The sequence below is a fragment of the Sceloporus undulatus genome, chromosome 5 (genome assembly GCF_019175285.1).
Source record: "Sceloporus undulatus isolate JIND9_A2432 ecotype Alabama chromosome 5, SceUnd_v1.1, whole genome shotgun sequence".
NCBI lineage: Eukaryota > Metazoa > Chordata > Lepidosauria > Squamata > Phrynosomatidae > Sceloporus > Sceloporus undulatus.
Genome location: NC_056526.1, coordinates 42,769,334 through 42,787,754, shown reverse-complemented (window position 1 = coordinate 42,787,754; position 18,421 = coordinate 42,769,334). Strand labels below are relative to the sequence as shown.

General features: G+C 37.9%; 1 protein-coding gene across 7 annotated transcripts in view; it reads right to left on the bottom strand.

The window, feature by feature from the left end:
• Window positions 1-18,421, bottom strand: part of ANKS1B (ankyrin repeat and sterile alpha motif domain containing 1B) — a 448,976-nt gene that overhangs the window by 328,996 nt on the left and 101,559 nt on the right. For all 7 annotated transcript variants that reach the window (XM_042467953.1, XM_042467951.1, XM_042467950.1 and 4 more), the window contains exon 9: window positions 14,196-14,336. In XM_042467953.1, the coding sequence (XP_042323887.1) occupies window positions 14,196-14,336 (141 nt within the window). The remainder of the gene's footprint in view (window positions 1-14,195; window positions 14,337-18,421) is intronic.

Genomic DNA, 18,421 nt, shown 5'->3' with positions numbered 1-18,421 from the left:
ATCATTTTCACACAACTCAGGCAGGAGCCATTGCACCTGAAGGACATTTGTAGTTGGATAGCCAAAATCAAGGGCAAAATCAAGAAAGGTTTTCCACATTTCTCTCTCACACTCATTTACCTTGATCTCAGTTAATAATTTAAAGAGTATAATTGTTCAAAAAAAGCTATGGCCAAATTTCACTCAAAAGATTGACATCTGCTCCTTTTCCACCATTATAAACATCACTCATACTTCTTGAGATCTCATTATATGCTATGTTAGCCCTAGAAAACTACTTGTTTCATTTCTTAGTTTAGGCAGTAACATTTTTAATATGTTTACAGCTGAAAGGCTGTCATTCTGGATGACACTCAATGCTTTCACGACAGATGGAAAATTATAGTTTGTTGATCTTTATAGAAAATGCAAATTGAAATAGTTAAAGAGTTCTTGTACCTAGGATTAAACATCAACCAGAAAGGAGACTGCAGCCAAAAAATAAGAAGACTCAGAATGGGAAGAGCAGCATTGAAAGAATTAGAGAAGATCCTAAAGAGTAAAGACATGCCACTAAGCACTAAAGTTAGAATCATCCAAGCCATAGTACAGATGTGACAGATGTGACAGCTGGACAATGAAGAAAACAGATAGGAAAAGAATTAACTCATTTGAGAAGTGGTGTTGGAGAGGAGTGCTGAGGATACTATGGACAGACAAAAAGACAAACAAATGGGTCTTTGAACTGATCAAACCAGAAATCTCCCAGAAGACAAGATCATAAAACTAGCTTTATTTCAAATATCTCTACACTGGAAGGCAAAGACCTGAATGCTGTGTAGGAGAAGGTTTTAATGAAAGAACACTGTCAATTTTATTAGTGTGCTGTTAAAACCACTTGTAATTGTGCTGTTCTAATATGATAACCTCTTTAACTGTGCTTTAGTATTATAGCTTAATCAATACTTGAATGTGTCTTTTTAAAAAAAATCTCATTGTGAGCCATATTGCATCCCAGTTTGAGGAGAAATGTGGTACAAATAAAATAAAATAAAAGGGTTTCTGAATGTCTTTCTGTGTGAACTGATGCATATATGTCATGTACTGGCTGACCTTAGTTATGAAATCCAAGCCTCGGTGTGAAAACAGAAAGCTTTATTCAGAAAACTAAAATTATTCACAGCATGGTGATGTAGGGGCTCAACAGAACGCTACATGCCATGGCCCTGATTTGGCCTTTCCGCGGCGCAAAAAGCTCCTTTTTGCACTGCAGAAAGGATGCCTTTGCTGCCACAGCAGCACTTTCTGGAGCTTCTTTTGGCATGCATCATCTGGACACAGTGCCAAAGGAACTCTGTGATGCTGCCTGCCATGTGATGCAGTCAGGTGCATGGTGTGACGCTGGCATCAGGGCAGCATCGGGGCATGTGTCGTGCAGATGCCACACCCCCACTCTGCCCCGAGGCCAAGGTTTAGTGCCGGTCTGTCAAGGCTGTTGTTAGGACTAAAACAGTTTCAGTTTACACAGAATATTAACGCACAAAGCAATTCAAACCTTTTTGTGTGCTCAAACCCCATTAGTTTCCAACTGAAAACATCACTTTTCCCAGGAATGCCCAGTTGTCTCTCTGTGTATACATTGGCAGCTGTCAAAGCAGTTCCATTGGAACATCTAACTGCCTTGACAGTTCCCAAAGTATACTTCCTCCCTTCACATTTGTTCATTACCTAACTCCAAGGAAGAGAAACATTCCTTCCACCTTGCAATACCAAAGGTATGACATATTTCCTCATCCAGCAATAGAAAGCAAAGTTTGTTGTTGCTGTTGTGTGCCTTCAAGTCATTTCTGACTTATGGCAATCTTGAGGTGAACCTATCATAGGGTTTTCTTAGCAAGTGTCTTCAGAGGAGGTTTGTCATTGCCATCATCTGAGAATGTGAGAGTGTGACTTGCCCAAGATCACCTAGTGGGTTTGCATGACTGAGCTAGGGATTCAAACCCTGGACTCCAGAGTCATAGTCCAACATTCAGACCACTATATCATGCTATGTAGGCACATCATAAATGACTAGCAAGCATGGCAGGAACTCTGAGGGACTCAGATCCTGACAATATATATGCAGTTTGTTGTAGACACAAGTCTATTTTTGAAGTGGTGTTATATGTGATTGGATGTTTAAGAGAGAACAATTGCCATGACTTTACTTAATTTGCAGTTCCTGGCTAGCCTTACTTCTTCTAGTGACTTGTTTTGCATCTCTTATGATATCCCTGTCATGTTCACTTCATTTGTAATCTAGGATAATGGTGGACTGCACTCCATGATTTTCAAATGTCTAGTACAGTTTTTGGAATCGATGAACAAACTAAGAAGACAACAAGAATAATATTATCTACTGTCACCTTCCCAGACACACACACTCAAAGGAAGACACTGGTAGGGAACATATTCCTTTGGTGATGTCAGCATCTCCTGTTTTAAACCTTCCAGACCAGAAGGTGCTGTTATCCTGGGCCTAATCCCATTCCTTTGGGTAAATAGTTCTCTGAGGATAAGGAAATTTGCTTCTCCACTCAGCAGGTAATTTTGCTGTGTTGTCAAGTTGTGTGGCTAGTGAAAAACTGCAAAACCTGACCAAGTTAAAATCTGCGTTCTACTGATTTTAACAAATGACATCAAACTAACTAAAAATAAAAATATTATAAAGCTGACTGGCAGAAGTTTATTTTCATGGATATCACCCAAACTACAATAATAACTTTTTTAAAAGCTTATTTAATTTAATTTATTTATTTAGGTATTTATATCCCGCCCTTCAGCCCTAATGGCTCTCAGGGCGGCTTACAATTATAATTTTTAATCAGACAGTTCCCTGCCCTCAGGCTTACAATCTAAAAGACACAAAACAAAAGGAGAAGGGAATGGTGGAGGAAAAGGGGATGAGGTCCAGTGGTTCTTCTCTCCCTCTGAGGCCTGGACCAAGGCAGATGGATTGGAGGGGGGGGCTCTTCCTTCTTCCAGGCTAGTCCTGAGGGAGCTGGACCTGCCTAAATGAGAACCCTGGAAAGCAGGACATGACTAAAAGGTAAAGGTATTCCCTTGACATGAATGTCTATTTGTAACCAACAGTAGGGGGTGGTGCTCATCTCCATTACTAAGCCAAAGAGCCAGTGTTGTCTGAAGAAGACTGGTGGTCATGTGGCCAGCATGACTGCACCGAATGTTATTATCTTCCCACCAAAGTGGTACTTATTCATCTACTTGCATTTTCATGCATTCAAACTGCTAGATTGGCAGAAGCTGGGACTAGTGACGAGAGTTCACTCCGTAATGCAGCACTTGAGCCTAGAACTGCAAGGCTTCCGACCTTTCAATTGTCAGAACTGGCATCTTAGCCACCAAGCCACCACATCCCTGTAGGACAAGGCTGAATTCTTCAAAAAAATATTTTCACTGAGCCCCCACCACCCCCATAGTGTAAGAATCAATAAATACAGATTCAGGCAATAATTCTTTAAGGCACAGACAACTTTGCAGGGGTTACAGTTGGACCAGGACATCCAAAAAGATCACCTGAATATTTCTGATCCAATATCTTATCACTGTGTGGGTGAAAATGCTCTAGCCAACTTTTACCATAGAGCTCTGTTTGAGATTCTAACACCATATCTCATCTGAACATTAACTCTGCTGCACTGGATGCGGCCATGCTCTATCATTTGATCCAACTGCTGTAGTCAGCTTCTCCTATTTGCTTTAAGCTCTGTTGAGACTAGACAAATATTGGAGCAATAATATAGGTACAGCTCAAATTATGAAATAGAATGTCTTGCTGAACATTACTTCTTTAACAAAAAAAAATTGATACGAGAGGCAGAAATAACATGGTAAGAATGGGGATAGATTCCTACACCAGAATAAAGAAATGCAGTTCAACATGTTTCAGCAGACTTTTAAATGGTCAGTTGCTCTGAGACCCAATTTTGGGAGGAAGATAGGATACTAATACTAACATTAATAACGGCCCCAAATTGTAAAAATGTTCCCATGGCCCCAGATGATATTTGAAGGGTTATTTTTCCAAGGAGGCAAGATGGTAGCCTTCCAAAGTCTCCTGGGACCCCAGTATGACTCCCTACCCTCTAATGGTTGCCCTCCTTTGGTACTAGCTCTGCCCCTTATCTTTAAAATGAAGGATATTTTTCAAAAATTGCAATATTGTTTTTATAGTAAGGAATGTACCATATTTTTTTCTAAATTAAGTCACTTTTAAGTATTTTTGTTTTATATTGCATATCTGCATATAATTAGTAGAAGAAATGAGTATTCATCTGCATTTTAAAATGTAATTTACATATTTCTATTACTACACCAGTATAAATAATGAATAGTAACAGAGGTCCAAAACAGACTGCAGAGATAATCCAATTTGGGACCGCTTCAACTGCCCTGGCTCAGTGCTAGGGAATTCTAGGAACTGTAGTTTTGTGAGACATTTAGCTTCTGTCAGAGAGCTCTGGTGCCACAATAAACTACAGTTCTCAGGATTCCCTAGCACTGAGCCAAGACAGTTAAAGTGGTCTTAAACTGGATTATTTCTGCAGTGTGTTTTGGACCTCAGATAGCTTTGAAAATAATGAACTGGTAATTCTCATGTAATTCTTACATGCTAATTAGCTTACTTGCTGTTCACCGCTATGATCTTTGGAATAGCGGTATATAAATAAAACAAATTATTATTATTATGATTATTATTATGATTATAGTATTAGGTAAAGGTAAAGGTAGTCCCTTGATATGAATGTCTAGTCGTGTCTGACTGTAGGGGGCGGTGCTCATCTCCGTTTCTAAGCCAAAGAGCCAGTGTTGTCTGAGGACTGCTCTGGTGGCCATGTGGCCATCATGACTGCACCAAACGCTGTTATCTTCCCATTGAGAAGTGGAGCCTATTCATATACTTGCATTTGCTTGCTTTTGAACTGCTAGGTTGGCAGAAGCTGGGACTAGTGACAGGAGCTCACTCCATCATGCAGCATTTGGGCCTCAAACTGCCAACTTTCTGATCTTCCAATTGTCAGAATTGGCATCTTAACCACTAAGCCATTTCATTATTAGAGGTGCTATTAAAAAAAAAACTAATCAAGTTTGTACATCAGTCACACATCCCTTAAGTCAATAACTAGTTCAAATATGCTTAATTGTTCCTTCTTACTCTGATACTTATTTATTCTAGTAATGTGTCATTACTATACCAGAATTTGCCATATCGAAAGGCTACCAATAAACATTTCTCCAGATAGCTGACAAAAAATAGTTTGTGACAGGGTATGGAAATAAACCTCAAGGGAACAGCCAATCAATCAGATAAGCCCCTTCACACAAGCTTGCAACTGCCTTAGTACAGATGCAATTTTCACTTGTTTCCATCTTTTGAGTGAGTTATATTAATGATGCTAAAGGGGAGGACACGCCTTTCCTACTAGAGGAAATGTGACAACTCAATGTTTTGATCTCTTTTCTCTCAACAGGCATGACTGAAATGCTCCCAAAATAGTTAAACTACCCTTCTGGCATCGTTGGATTTTTATACAGACAAAGTTGACAAACAGGGCCTGGCATCTCATTAGTAGTGTCATTGCAACTCCCTTTGTTTTTTTAACCATTGTGTAGATCATAATTCTCTTTCACCTATACAATGACAAACCCTGCCTGCTCCCCCCCCCCCCGCCGCCAGTACCCCTTGTAAACTGTGAAGCTTATTTCTTTGTAGCTGCACATCCTACAACAGGAACATGCAGGGGCTTCTTTGAGACATCCTTGCAGATGATGTCCTTGTGGTGCATCCACCTAAAGGAAAATAGCTGGGCATATTACCACTGATCTCCTGTTCTCCAACAACCCAGGTGTGACCATATTGGGGTGACTGCACAACTTACAATATTGATTTTGTGAGTAGTAGCATTAGGAGACATAGCCATGGAGACACAGTTGCACAAGACACATAATCTTCTGGTCAGGATCTTGGTCAAGTTTTTATTTATTTATTTACATGAATAGAATGAAGTATGCCTCCATAATGGAGGTCCACATTGAGCAAAAAAAAAAGACAATCTTTTTTCTAGATGGAAACCCTTCATTGGAACCCTGCATAAGGATCAGGGTCTCTGACTTCATGCTGACAAATGACAAATGTGTCTCCATTTAATTATTAAAAGTGAATCGTAGTTTTCCAGCAAAAGGTAGTAGTCAAGAAATCAAAAAGCTGTAGAAATCAGATAAAAATGAATACAATTAAAACAGAAAATGAAACAGAATTTAAAACGCATCAACAATAACAACAGGAAAACAACATCAGGCAAACTTAAATGCCAAAGACCTGTAGACAGAAGCAAGCTCTGCCTCCTTTGGAAAAGAATTTTAGAGCATAGGAGCAGCCCCTCAGAAAGACTCCTCTTTCATCATCAGCAAAGAATAACCATGGTAGGTGATATTTTAAAAACCATAACAGAAGATTAAATGGAAGATTAAATAGCATTTTTCTCCTGTCCAGCCTTGGGTTAAGCCGATACTCCTCATATAGCAAAAATTTTTCCTCCTTTTCACTTTCTCCGATTAGAAATGTACTGCATGGGAAATTATCAGAATAGAGAACATAGGGCTCTACACTGGCTTAATATTATCAACAATTAGTTAGCATGCTAGTTGGAATTTGTTTTTTTCAAAAAATTATTATTAAACATTTAAAATCATGTTGAAAGCGACTCATGAGACATGGTTGGAACATACAGTACGTTTTTGGTTGAAATGCAAAAATCTATGGACATTCATGTTGGTCAAAGATAATGTTGTTTAAACACTGCTGTCTGGATGCACAAGATAATTAGTGTAATTGACAAAGAAGAGAAAGTGAAAATTGGTGGCTGGCTACCCATGTCATAGAGAAATAACAGACAAAAGAACATTCATTTTAGGATAACCCACACTAGCTTATTTCCCTGTTAAATTGCTAGAGACTACATTGGGGGTTTTATCATTAAATCTTAATTACTTTCCCATCCATTGATTCTAACAATAGCATCATTTGCTCATCCTGGTAGGGAACAAAAGCAAGAGCCAATCAGTATGAGGGCCAAGTACAAAACCAACTCTCTTTCTCAGTTATCAGATTCCACTTGAGCAATTATTTCCAAAATATCTTTTGTCTGCAATCTGGCAAGCTTGCTTAAGAGGGATGGATCCCATGGTACAGTCCCTTAAAATTATTAAATTCCATGATTATATTGGCAAACAAGAATATCACTGTAAAACAGAAAGTTTATGCTGCGAATTCTTGAGTTCAAAGTGAAATTTCTAAGTGCTACGTAAAGTGGAAGTTTGGTAGTCTTAAGAAAATACCACCCACACATTCAAACTGCTACTGAGCCACTGAAAAGAGCAACATGTATTCTACCCTGAAGGAGCCAGCAGGCACTGATTATACCCTGCTGAAGACGGAGGGGAAATCAGCATAGTGAATGAGAGCTGGGATTTATTTTAGTGCTTCCTTCTATTGATTGTTACTTTTCAAAGAAATTAAGCTAAGCACTTTTATTTTTGGTAAAGTTTTAGCCTATTTAGGAATTTAACAGTCCTGACACATACTGTGAGGCACGTATCTCTAAACTCAAGGCCCCCCATCCAAATTCATCCATATGCCATGGAAAGGTGTTTGAAATGCCCGCTGTACTTTGCACTCTCATGATCACAGTTCCTTGCCTATCTAACCTAACTCTGAAGCTTAGTGTTTTAAAAAAGAGGGATGTAGCAACTCTACAATAGCATTAGTCTGGTAATGGGCAGGACTCAGCAAGGAGCATCCTGTTAGTCTGTAGTTCCAGGGCTCATCAGTCTCACGTTGTTGTATGTGGTAGTAGTTTCCACTCATCTGCTTTTCTACTATCAGCTGGGAAGTGAAACAGAACTCAATCATCCACAGATGTTTTCAATGTACTCATAAATACCATGGAGTTAGGGATGTGTAAAGATGTGGCCAGGTTTGCTGATGGTACTAAATTATTGGATGTGGTCAGAAAAAAGATTGTTAAGAATTTCTAAAGTATCTCACTAACTGAGAGAATGGACACCAGCATGGCATATGGGATATGATGTAATCATGTGTAAAGTGATGCATGTTGGGGCAAAAGAAATTTAACCCATTTGATGTATATACTGATGGGATTTACAGCCCACTAAGAAAGTAAGCTTGAGGTTGCGGTTCACATCTGAATAAAAATGTCAATCCTAGTGTGTGGGTGAGGGGGGAAATGCAAATTCTATTTGGGGCATAATTTTAAAAAGAAGTTAAAGAAGAACAGCCATCATTATACAGTGGTTTTGGCATTCACAGATTTAAGCATAAATTCTGTTGTTACCCGCCTCGATCCCCAAACGGAAGAGAAGGGATATAAATTATTATTATTATTATTATTATTATTATTATTATTATTATTGGTGTGCATTGTACTTTTATCTTTTAAAATGATGTATTCAAAGCATTTTAAATTGTTTTAAAATTTGTGTTTTTAACATAATTGTTCTTCATTTAAAAAAAAAGTTTGTACAAATAGGTATTTTTTTTAACCATTACATTATACTATTTGGCTGTAAGCTGTCTTGAGTCCTATGCTAGAAGAAAGGCAGGATGTTAAAATAAATAAATAAATAAGCAAGCAAGCAAGCAAGCAAAAGAGAAAAGCTTTAGAAAGTGCCAGGATAAAATTCCCTGGCTGTATTCCACAGTGGTAAAAATAATATAAGCTGTGAAGTCTGACAGACTCTTGGCAAATGTTAATGACCTACTTCTGTTACATTCCATAAAAATGGAATAGTTATACTGGATAATGGAATAGAGATATTGTGAATAGTTTACTTTTCAAGTGTGCTGTTTTTCACTCCTGTCAAGTCAACTTTGACTTATGGGGGACCCTAAGAATGAAAGACCACCATGTCATCTTACAATCAACAGCCCAGCTCAGGTCTTGCAGATTCAGGGATGTGGCTTCCTTAATTGAGTCTATCTATCTGAAATGCAGTCTTCCTCTTTTCCTATTGGCTTTTACCTTATTAAGGATTATTATCTTTTCTATTGACTAATTGCTTCTCATGATATGGCCATGGCCAAAGTACAACTGCCTAGGTTTACTCATCTTGGCTTCTAGGAAGAATTCAGGCTTGTGTTGCTCTACTACCCATTTATTTGATTTGTTTTTTATCAGTCCACATTATCCATAGAACTCTTCTTCAGCACCACATTTCAAGTGAGAAATTTCTTCCTATCAGCTGTCTTCCCCGTTCAGCTTTCACAACCATACATAGAAACTGGAAATACAACGGCATGGAGAATCCTAACGGTACTCAGGAGCTTGTCTACTTTCTTCATAGCTGCCTTTCCATGTCCTAGTCTTCTTCTGATTTCTTAACTGCAGTCTCCATTCTGATTTTTGGATGAACCAAGGTATAGAAAATTTTGAATTATTTCAATGTCTTTGTCATCTACTTTGTGGTTGTGTTCCTTTAAGTTCTTTCTGATTTATGGCAACTCTAGGGGGTTTTCTAAGACTAAGAATGTGTGGCTTGCCCATGTTCACACAGTGGATTTCCATGGCTGAGTGAAGATTTGAATTCTGGTCCCCTGTTCAAACTACTATGCAACTCTGGCTCATCTCCTTAAAGACTATGGCCCTATATAGACAGGCCAAAATAAAGCTGCTTCAGGTCACTTTGGAGATATGGTGTTTCAATGATATATGCGTCCTAAGAGTCTGCAAGCTGCATCAAAGCTGCACTCCAGTCCTGAGGACTGGAGCGTGGCTTTGGTGCGGCTTCTGGACTCTTAGGACGCATGTATCATTTAAACAGCATGCCTCCAAAGTGACTTGAAGCAGCTTTATTTTGGCCTGTCTGTATCAGGCCTATGTAAATAATCTGTGGTCATTCTTTTTGTTTTCTTAATGTTCAATTTTGAAACTGCCTTTCCAATTTCTTCCTTGATTTTCTTCACTACTCCTTCCTAGTATAGTGTGTGTGTATGTTGACATATTTTGTGTGTGTGGTGTGTTGTGATATGTGTGTTTGTGTGTGGTGTATATATATATGTATAGATTATATATAGTACACACCCAACATATATGTATTTGGTGTGTACTATATCTATTCTGGATATAGATATAGATATAGTCAGTATAGTGAGGGGGAAGCTGAGTAAGGAAAATGGGGGGGAAATAAAGCACCCTGAACAGCTGATATTGCAATTGAACTACTACAATCCACACTGCAGAATTAATTCTAGTGCTACACCAACTATGTCCACCAATATGGAAAAATAAAAACAGTGGCTAAAAAAATGGAATATACTCAATATTCATCCCCATCCACAAAAAGGAGACACAAAAGACGGCAAGCAAACTATAGTACCATAGAACTAATTCCATGCCAAACAAAATTATGCTCAAAATTCTGCACCACAGTCTCCAACTATGCCTGGAAAGACTAAATCCCAAGGTGCAGTGCAGCAGAGTCCAGGAAAGGAAAAGGCACTAGGGACCACAACCCAAAAATATGATGGCTTATGGAGCCACACCGAGAAGTTTTTAAAAAACCAGCATGTGTTTCATAGAGCCAAAGCCTTTAATAATAATAATACATAATTCATAATAGCTTTATTTTTGTATAAACCGCTTTTCCGTGGACGATCAAAGCTTTTTCCAAATTCAGATTAACAATACATAACACATCATGCCTTGCTTAATAATTAATTAATTTGTTTTATTTATATACCACTATTCCACAGGATCATAGCGGTGAAACAGCAAGTAAGCTAATTAGCAAGTAAGCTTCTCTCCCCTCCCAAGATGTGTGGGCGGGAGGAGGGCTCTTCTTCTTGGCAGGCCTGTTGTTTCTTGCCTGCTTCTTGATTGACTGCAAGATCCTGAAGGAGAGGGGCCCTAAAGACCATGGGAAGCCTCCATATCTGGTAATACTGTATGTAGAATCTATACTTAGGAAAAGAGGCTACTGTTATAACAGACATGGAGAATCAGACTGGTTCTCAGTTGGCAAAGGGTCCAGGCAAGACCGTATCCTTTTCACCCTATCTGTTCAACTTATATGCTGAAATATATTATATATATATATATAATAGATGGAGAGAGAGGAGAGAGGAGGACAAGAGATGAGAGAAGGCAGGTTGGATACCAGAGGAGGAGGAGTGAACACAGAGGAGAAAGGGATATCAAAAAATCTCAGGTATACAAAAAATACATCTTAATAGCAGAAAACATCACAGACATAGAGCAACTATTAAGGAAGGTCAAGATAGAAAATGCAAGGCCAGGCTTACTGCTGAATATAAAGAAAACAAAAAAATAATGAACAGAGAGAACGAGTTCCAACACTTTGGCTCAAATATTGAGATCAAAAGGTGACCTGAGTCAAGAAATCAGAAGAAGGCTCTGAATGGGAAGGCAACTATGAAAGACTAGAAAAGATTCTGAAGTGTCAAGATATACAAGAGAAAAAGGAGATGAGCACTAAGTTAGAATAGTCCAAGCCATAGTATTCCCCATTACAGATATGACAGCTGGACCACTGAAAGAAAGCACATAAGAAGAAGGAAATTAACTCATCGTAATGCTGAAGAAGAGTGCTGAGGATGGACAGCCAAAAAGACAAACAAATGGGTCCTCAAAGAGATGAAAACTGAAATCTCTTTGGAGCCAAGATAATCAAACTGGAAGTTGTCCATAGCTTGGTCACATTGTGAGAAGGCGCTGACTCATTAGAAAATGCAATAATGCTAGGGAAAGATAAAAGTAGTAGAAGAGAGAAAGATCACACACCAGATGGGCTGGACTCAATCAGGGAATCATGGGCCTGTGTATGCAGGCCTAAGCAGGCGTGCAGGACAGGGGTGGTGGAGATGTTCATTCAAGGGTCACCATAGTTGGGGTCACCATGACTCGAGGGTAGTAACAATAACAACAATAATTATTTCAAGCCAGGTGTTCAGTAGTATATCAAATACATGATGATATGACCAGCTGCAATGGTTTACTTCTGGATTCCATTCTTCTGGAAAAATCAGTGATCTTTCTTCCTAGTCCCCTCTTGTTCCCTAAAAAACCTGCCCTGTGTATCTGGGAAGCTGTTTGGAGCAATTTTTGGAACTACAAGACAGCAGTAGCAGGATGCAGAACAGAAGAAAGTTCCAGTTCCACTAGTGTTAGACCTTGAAGTATACCATCAGTTCTTGGCAAAGAGTTGTAGGGCACTCCATTCATAGAAAGTACAAGATGAAATACATGGTTTTGGATACAGCTTATCATTCCAGTGCCTTCCAAGCATTCCTGGGCACAGTTCTATTTAGAATGCTCCTTCCTACCAGTGAGATGATTTTTTTTTCTTTAGGGGAAGAGGAAAACTGATAAAACTCAGTCCTGCTAGTGAAAATGTTCTTCTGATACATCAGCTTTCTGTAGCAAAGTTTTTTTTTAAAAGGGAGAATATTAAGGAAATAATAAAATATAGGGCATTATGTATAAGCAGGGGGGAAATACACACAATTTGGGATAAAGCACTGAAAAAAATACAGTGTCATATAAAGATGAAAATGCAAAGCAGAATGGATGGCTAAGAACTGGTTGGCCTTTGTGGTTTCTTCCAGCTCTACGATTATATGAAATGTCTAGTAAGTAGATATAGTGGCACATTAGAAAAACATAAGGATACACAGTAGTAGAAGAGGAACAGATACACTATTAAGTTTATTTATTTTATTTGTATCCAACCTTTCTACCAGAAATGAGATTGGAGGAAGCTTACAATAAAATAGAATACTACATAGAACGAATAAAGTCATACAATTTTGCAATGCCATTTTAAAAACAGCAGTAAAATGAAAATACAGCACCTATCCAATTAAAAAAAATGTTCTTGTATCAGCCAAGGTCAGGTCAAGGCTCACTTGAATAAAAAGGTCTTGCCTGTCAGCAGAACATCAACATCAGGGAATCCAGCCTAGCCGACCTCAGTAAAACCCGAGAGCAGCCATCAAGAAAGCTCTCTCTTGCATACCCAGGATATACACATTACAGTTCCTAATCAGCACTCTGAAATGTGACTGAAAACTAAAGCAATTGGAGATACTTCAAGAATATTGATTTTCCATACGAACAAGCAAGTGGCTTTCCGGCTTTCCTATCATAACTGTGTAAGATAATCATCCAAAAAACAAGAGAGCTGGTCCAATCAATCCATGTGAATAGTATATCCATTGATTCTTTATCCATGGATTCAACCATCCATGGCTTGAAAATATTCCAAAAAGATTTAAATTCCAAAAAGCAAGCCTTGATTTTGCTATTTAATACATGGGACACCATTTCACCACACCATTATATATAATGGCACTTAAGCATCCACAGATTCTGGCATCCATTTGGGGTCCTGGAACCAGACCCCAGCAAATACCAAGGGCCCGTTGTCTCATAAAGTAAGTAAAGGTGAAGTAAGAGAACCCATTCTCTTTGCAAAGAGTTGTAAAACAGCTCAAAGTATTACAAACCATTTTCACAATTTAAAATCACAGTCGTCTGTTGACTCTTTCCAAGACATGATCACTCTCCCCATACATATAGAATAAACAGATCAAGAAATGGAAAGTAACCAGGCTTCCAGAGGGTACCAGTTACTGGATTTGCTTATTAATGCATGCAGAGCTGTATCATTTAATCTTTCAGAGACAAAGAAGATAATTTGCAGAAATTTTCTCCAATTTCCAGAATAATTTTATTCAATATGATTCTATGATTCAATAATGTGATGTTATTGAAATAATTTTCTGATATTAGGTTATCAATATCAATACAACTTTATTGAATAAGTCTCCAGACAATTTCAATGAATACAAGATAAAAGAAAAAAAACATTTTCAGTAGTGGAGGACGAGATATTAGGTTATCAAGCCAATGCACCCTCTTGTAGGAGTTGAGACTACGTTCTGAATACAGAATATAAAACATATAGAAATTGCACTGTGAGACTGAATGAATTCTAATATAGTAATTTATTTTTGAAGGAATAAAAGAAGCAGAAATGAAAAAAGAATGAAAACTGGAGTAAAAGGTCCAATGTTATACAATATATTACTGTCAACTGAAAAAAATAGCATAAGTTACCTGTGTAAGACTGGAAAATCCAAGATTCCTGCATCCATTACAGGGTGTCAGTGCTTCCCACAAACCTGTAGGTCCACAACTATTTTCCCCTCCATCTTCTTCTTCTTCTTCAGTTGGTGACACATTTGTTGAAGACGGCCTCTGATGACAGAAAAGAATAAAATTTCCAAAAATCAACTGTGCAATTCATTAACAGAAGTGCATATTGTTTTTTCTTTTACTTATTACATACATAAGATTTTTTAAAAATGTGTTCAAACAGAGTGCAGTTGAATTTACTCCCATGTAAAACAATCTGGTAAATCCATATAACATGAGAGGCAGCATGGTCTAGTGGTTTGAGTGTTGGAATCGAGCAATAGGAGACCAAGGTTAGAATCCCTGCTCAGTGACCTTGGGCATGTCACATGCTCTCACCCTCAAAGGAAGGCAACAGCAAACTCCCTCTGAGCAAATTCTGCCATTAAAATCCTGTAATAGGGTTAGCAAAAAACAGAAATGACTTGAAGGCATGCAACAAATAACAAATATTATTTTAAAATGTATTAGAATTATTTTGGTTTTATAAATAGCATAATCTTTTCCATAACTGCTAGATAAGAAATGGTGAAAGATTTTTATACCATATCATATGGAGCTAAGCAGCCAAGATGGGAAAGTGAAAATTTGCCAATGTAGAGTTGGATGATAAAATGAGCCTGTTGCCAGGCAGGAGGAGGAAAATACCAATAAAAGTGCCCTAAAGCACATAAACTTACACAAATACTACCAGTGTATAATATCTGGCTTTACTATATATTCCTTGTGGTGGCAACCAAAGAATAGGTTAACAATTTATAAGAACAAAATAATTTTTTTAATTATTTCACCTTTACTAGATGTTATTTAAATTATATTCCATTCAACACATAAATAACGGCTATACACTCAGCCTCCATATCTACCGATTTTGTATCCATACATCTACATACAGCTTAAAAATATTTTTAAAAATATATAAATTTCAAAAAGTAAACCTTGATTTTTGACATTTTATATAAGGGACGCCAATTTACTATGCCATTGTATTTAAGGGGATTTGAGCATCCATGGATTTTTATATCCACAGGGTGTCCTGGAACCAAACCTCAGCTAATACCAGGGGCCCACTGTACTAACTAAACAATACTCAACTACAGAATCATATTTTAAATACCTATATATTACCAGAAGGGCCACTATTAAGGAACTAGACAAAATCTTAAAGGGTAAAGATATATAGTTGAACACTAAAGTCAGAGTTGTCCAAGCCACTGTATTCCCCATGAGAGGCAGACAGTGGAAAAAAGCAGGAGGACAGGAGGATAATCAACCCATTTGAGATGTGGTGCTTGAGAAGAGTGCTAAGATACCATGGACAACCCAAAAGACAAACAAATGGGTCCTAGAACAGATCCAACCTGAACTCTCCCTGGAAGCCAAGATGACTGATTTGAGTGGTACTTTGGCCACATCATAAGAAGGCGCAACTCATTAAAAAAGACAATGGAGTTTATCGCATTGGCTTTGTTCCTGCAATAGACGCAGGATATAACTTTAAGAAGGCGGATATTATCACATTTCTCCATCGCTGGAGAGTATGCAGCCTGTTTGCAAGCTGGTTTTCTGCAACATATTTTCAAAAATGGGAAAATCCCATTCTTGAAAAGATGCGGGAGGAGTCCGGGGAAGTCCGGGTTGCAAACAGGCTGCATACTCCCTGGCAACAAGGAAATGCAATAAGATCCACTTTCTTAAAGATATATCCTGCGACTATCACAGGAGCAAAGCCAATACGACAAACTTCAATGATGCTGGGGAAGGTAGAGGGCAGTAGAAATAGCAATAGCAAGTACATTTCTATACCGCTTATGTGCACTTAAGCACTCCCTAAGCAGTTTACAATGTGTGAGCTAACTGCCCCCAATAAACTGGGCACTCATTTTAGCCACCTTGGAAGGATGCAAGCCTGAGTCGCGCTTGAGCCCTTGGCTAGGATTGAAGTTGCAGCCTTGCAGTTTATGAGTGAGTGGCTGCAGTCTGGGCATTTAACCACTGCACCCCCAAGCCAGATGGATGGACTCAATAAAGGAGGCCATGGGTCTGAACCTGTAGGACCTGAGAAGAGAGACTGAGGATAGGAAAACATGGAGATATTCTTATTCACAGGGTCGCCATGAGATGAAGCTGATTTGACAACAGCAATAACAAATATTACCAGATAGTATCCAAATGGTATGTCAGTGTATGTGTGTACTGTAATATTGGACCACTGACAAAGATTAAATCTACAGTTCAGTTCTCACCTAAATAAGTTTGACATGCTTCAATGTGTGACTCACTGGTATAATTCTACATTTTAAAATGCTTGCTTATCTGCTGTGTGTTCATAAATTCATTTTAGAAACATTTAATGTGTTACTAGATTAAATTATTTTGACAGTGAAGTGGTACTACATTATATGTTGCCATAGAAACCAGCAATCTTGCACAAATTACTAGAATGACAGGGTGATCTTTGCAGGGCCTGCAGTTTAAAGGATATAATACATTGTTCATAGAATTGTAAAGCAGCATATCCAGATTATAAATCCTTCCTGTCTATTGATGTATGCTAGCTAGATTTACTCTTTATCTACATTTGTATAGCAAGATACGTTCTTTTAAAAATATAATCTTAGAAGACATTTTGAACACTGTGCAAAAAGACGACAAAGCAGTAGCTTAATATAAATCAAAGTGGTGGATATATTATTTTTCTCTCCTACCACAGTATGTTTTTCCTTAGATCTTAGGGCTGTCTCCCTGCTGAATCAACATCCAACATCTAATACTTGTTTCATATCTTCTCCTGTGTTTAATATTCAAAAATAAGTGGTACTTTCAAACATATATTTTGAAATACATATATACCGTATATATATGATAAAACCCATCTCTCCTTAGCTTCTACTGCTATGTATTCAGACAATAATGAAGTCTCATGAAACCCTAAACTTCAAAACTCCACAGAAAACTGAAAAGGCATTTCCCACATGCCAGCCTAGTTTGCTGCATGCTAACAAACATCTCAGGGTTACTCCCACAATTTTTTTTCAGTAATTCAGTCTATGAAAGCAAAAGCAAATATCTACATACTCTCTGCTATTTGAATTATGCCAACAGCATCTTTCCATAGATTCAGTTCTCAGTGTCACAAGCATAAAACAGTGGTATATTTGACTATTAGCCTCTACTAATACTCTTACTGAAGTGACCAAACAATACACAAGTTTTATGAAAGGAGACAAGAATATTTTATTATCTAAAGTCTCGGGATGTTATATAACTATATCTGACTCCTCAGCAGCCTTTAGCACATAAACATTGGGCTAGAGGTTATAGCTGGTCATCAGTATTCTACTACAGATAGATATGCTATCATATCATCAATCCCAGATAAGATTTTTTCTAAATTCATAACCACAATCCTTCTCACAGCTTCCTTTTCCTCAGTGCCCATTCCAATTACCTGTACCTATCTGCCCTTTTCATCTTATACCACATTATTCAAAATCATACCATCCCCTTTTATTATCACAGCCAATTGATATCCATATGCACATATGCATTTGTCAATTATTCCATTCTTGCCAGTCACTATGCACATACACACCAGTGACACATCTGACATAATAAATATGATACAAACCTATGTCATATTACCTCACATATTTTGTTACATGACAAGTCACTAACAGTGCCATATTCTCAAAAGTACACCCCACCAACTTTAGTGGGGCTTATTCCTAGGGGAGTGGGTATAGGATGCAAGTCTAAAGCTTCTCCTTTTGAATGAATTTGACAGAACAAATTTCATTTTCTGCATTTTTTTTAAAAAAAACATATTCCATCTAATTCCACTGCAGGCAGTTTTAAACTGTCTGTTGTATTTTATATAGCCAACCTTATAACTGCAGGTGTCACTCTGCTTTTAAAAATTAAGACAGATTCAATATGTAGATTTATCTATAGTTGGCATACTGAAGTTCACTAGGAAAAGTTAATTTATACATATTAAACATGCATTGGTCAAGCATGACACATTGAGGAATCAGAATAATGCCTGCAAGCATGATGAGAAAGCTTTACTGCATTTGGTAAAGCTAAATGTGATTATAATCTATGAAGGCAATTAATGTGATGGTGGTGGTAGTGGTGGTGGTCCA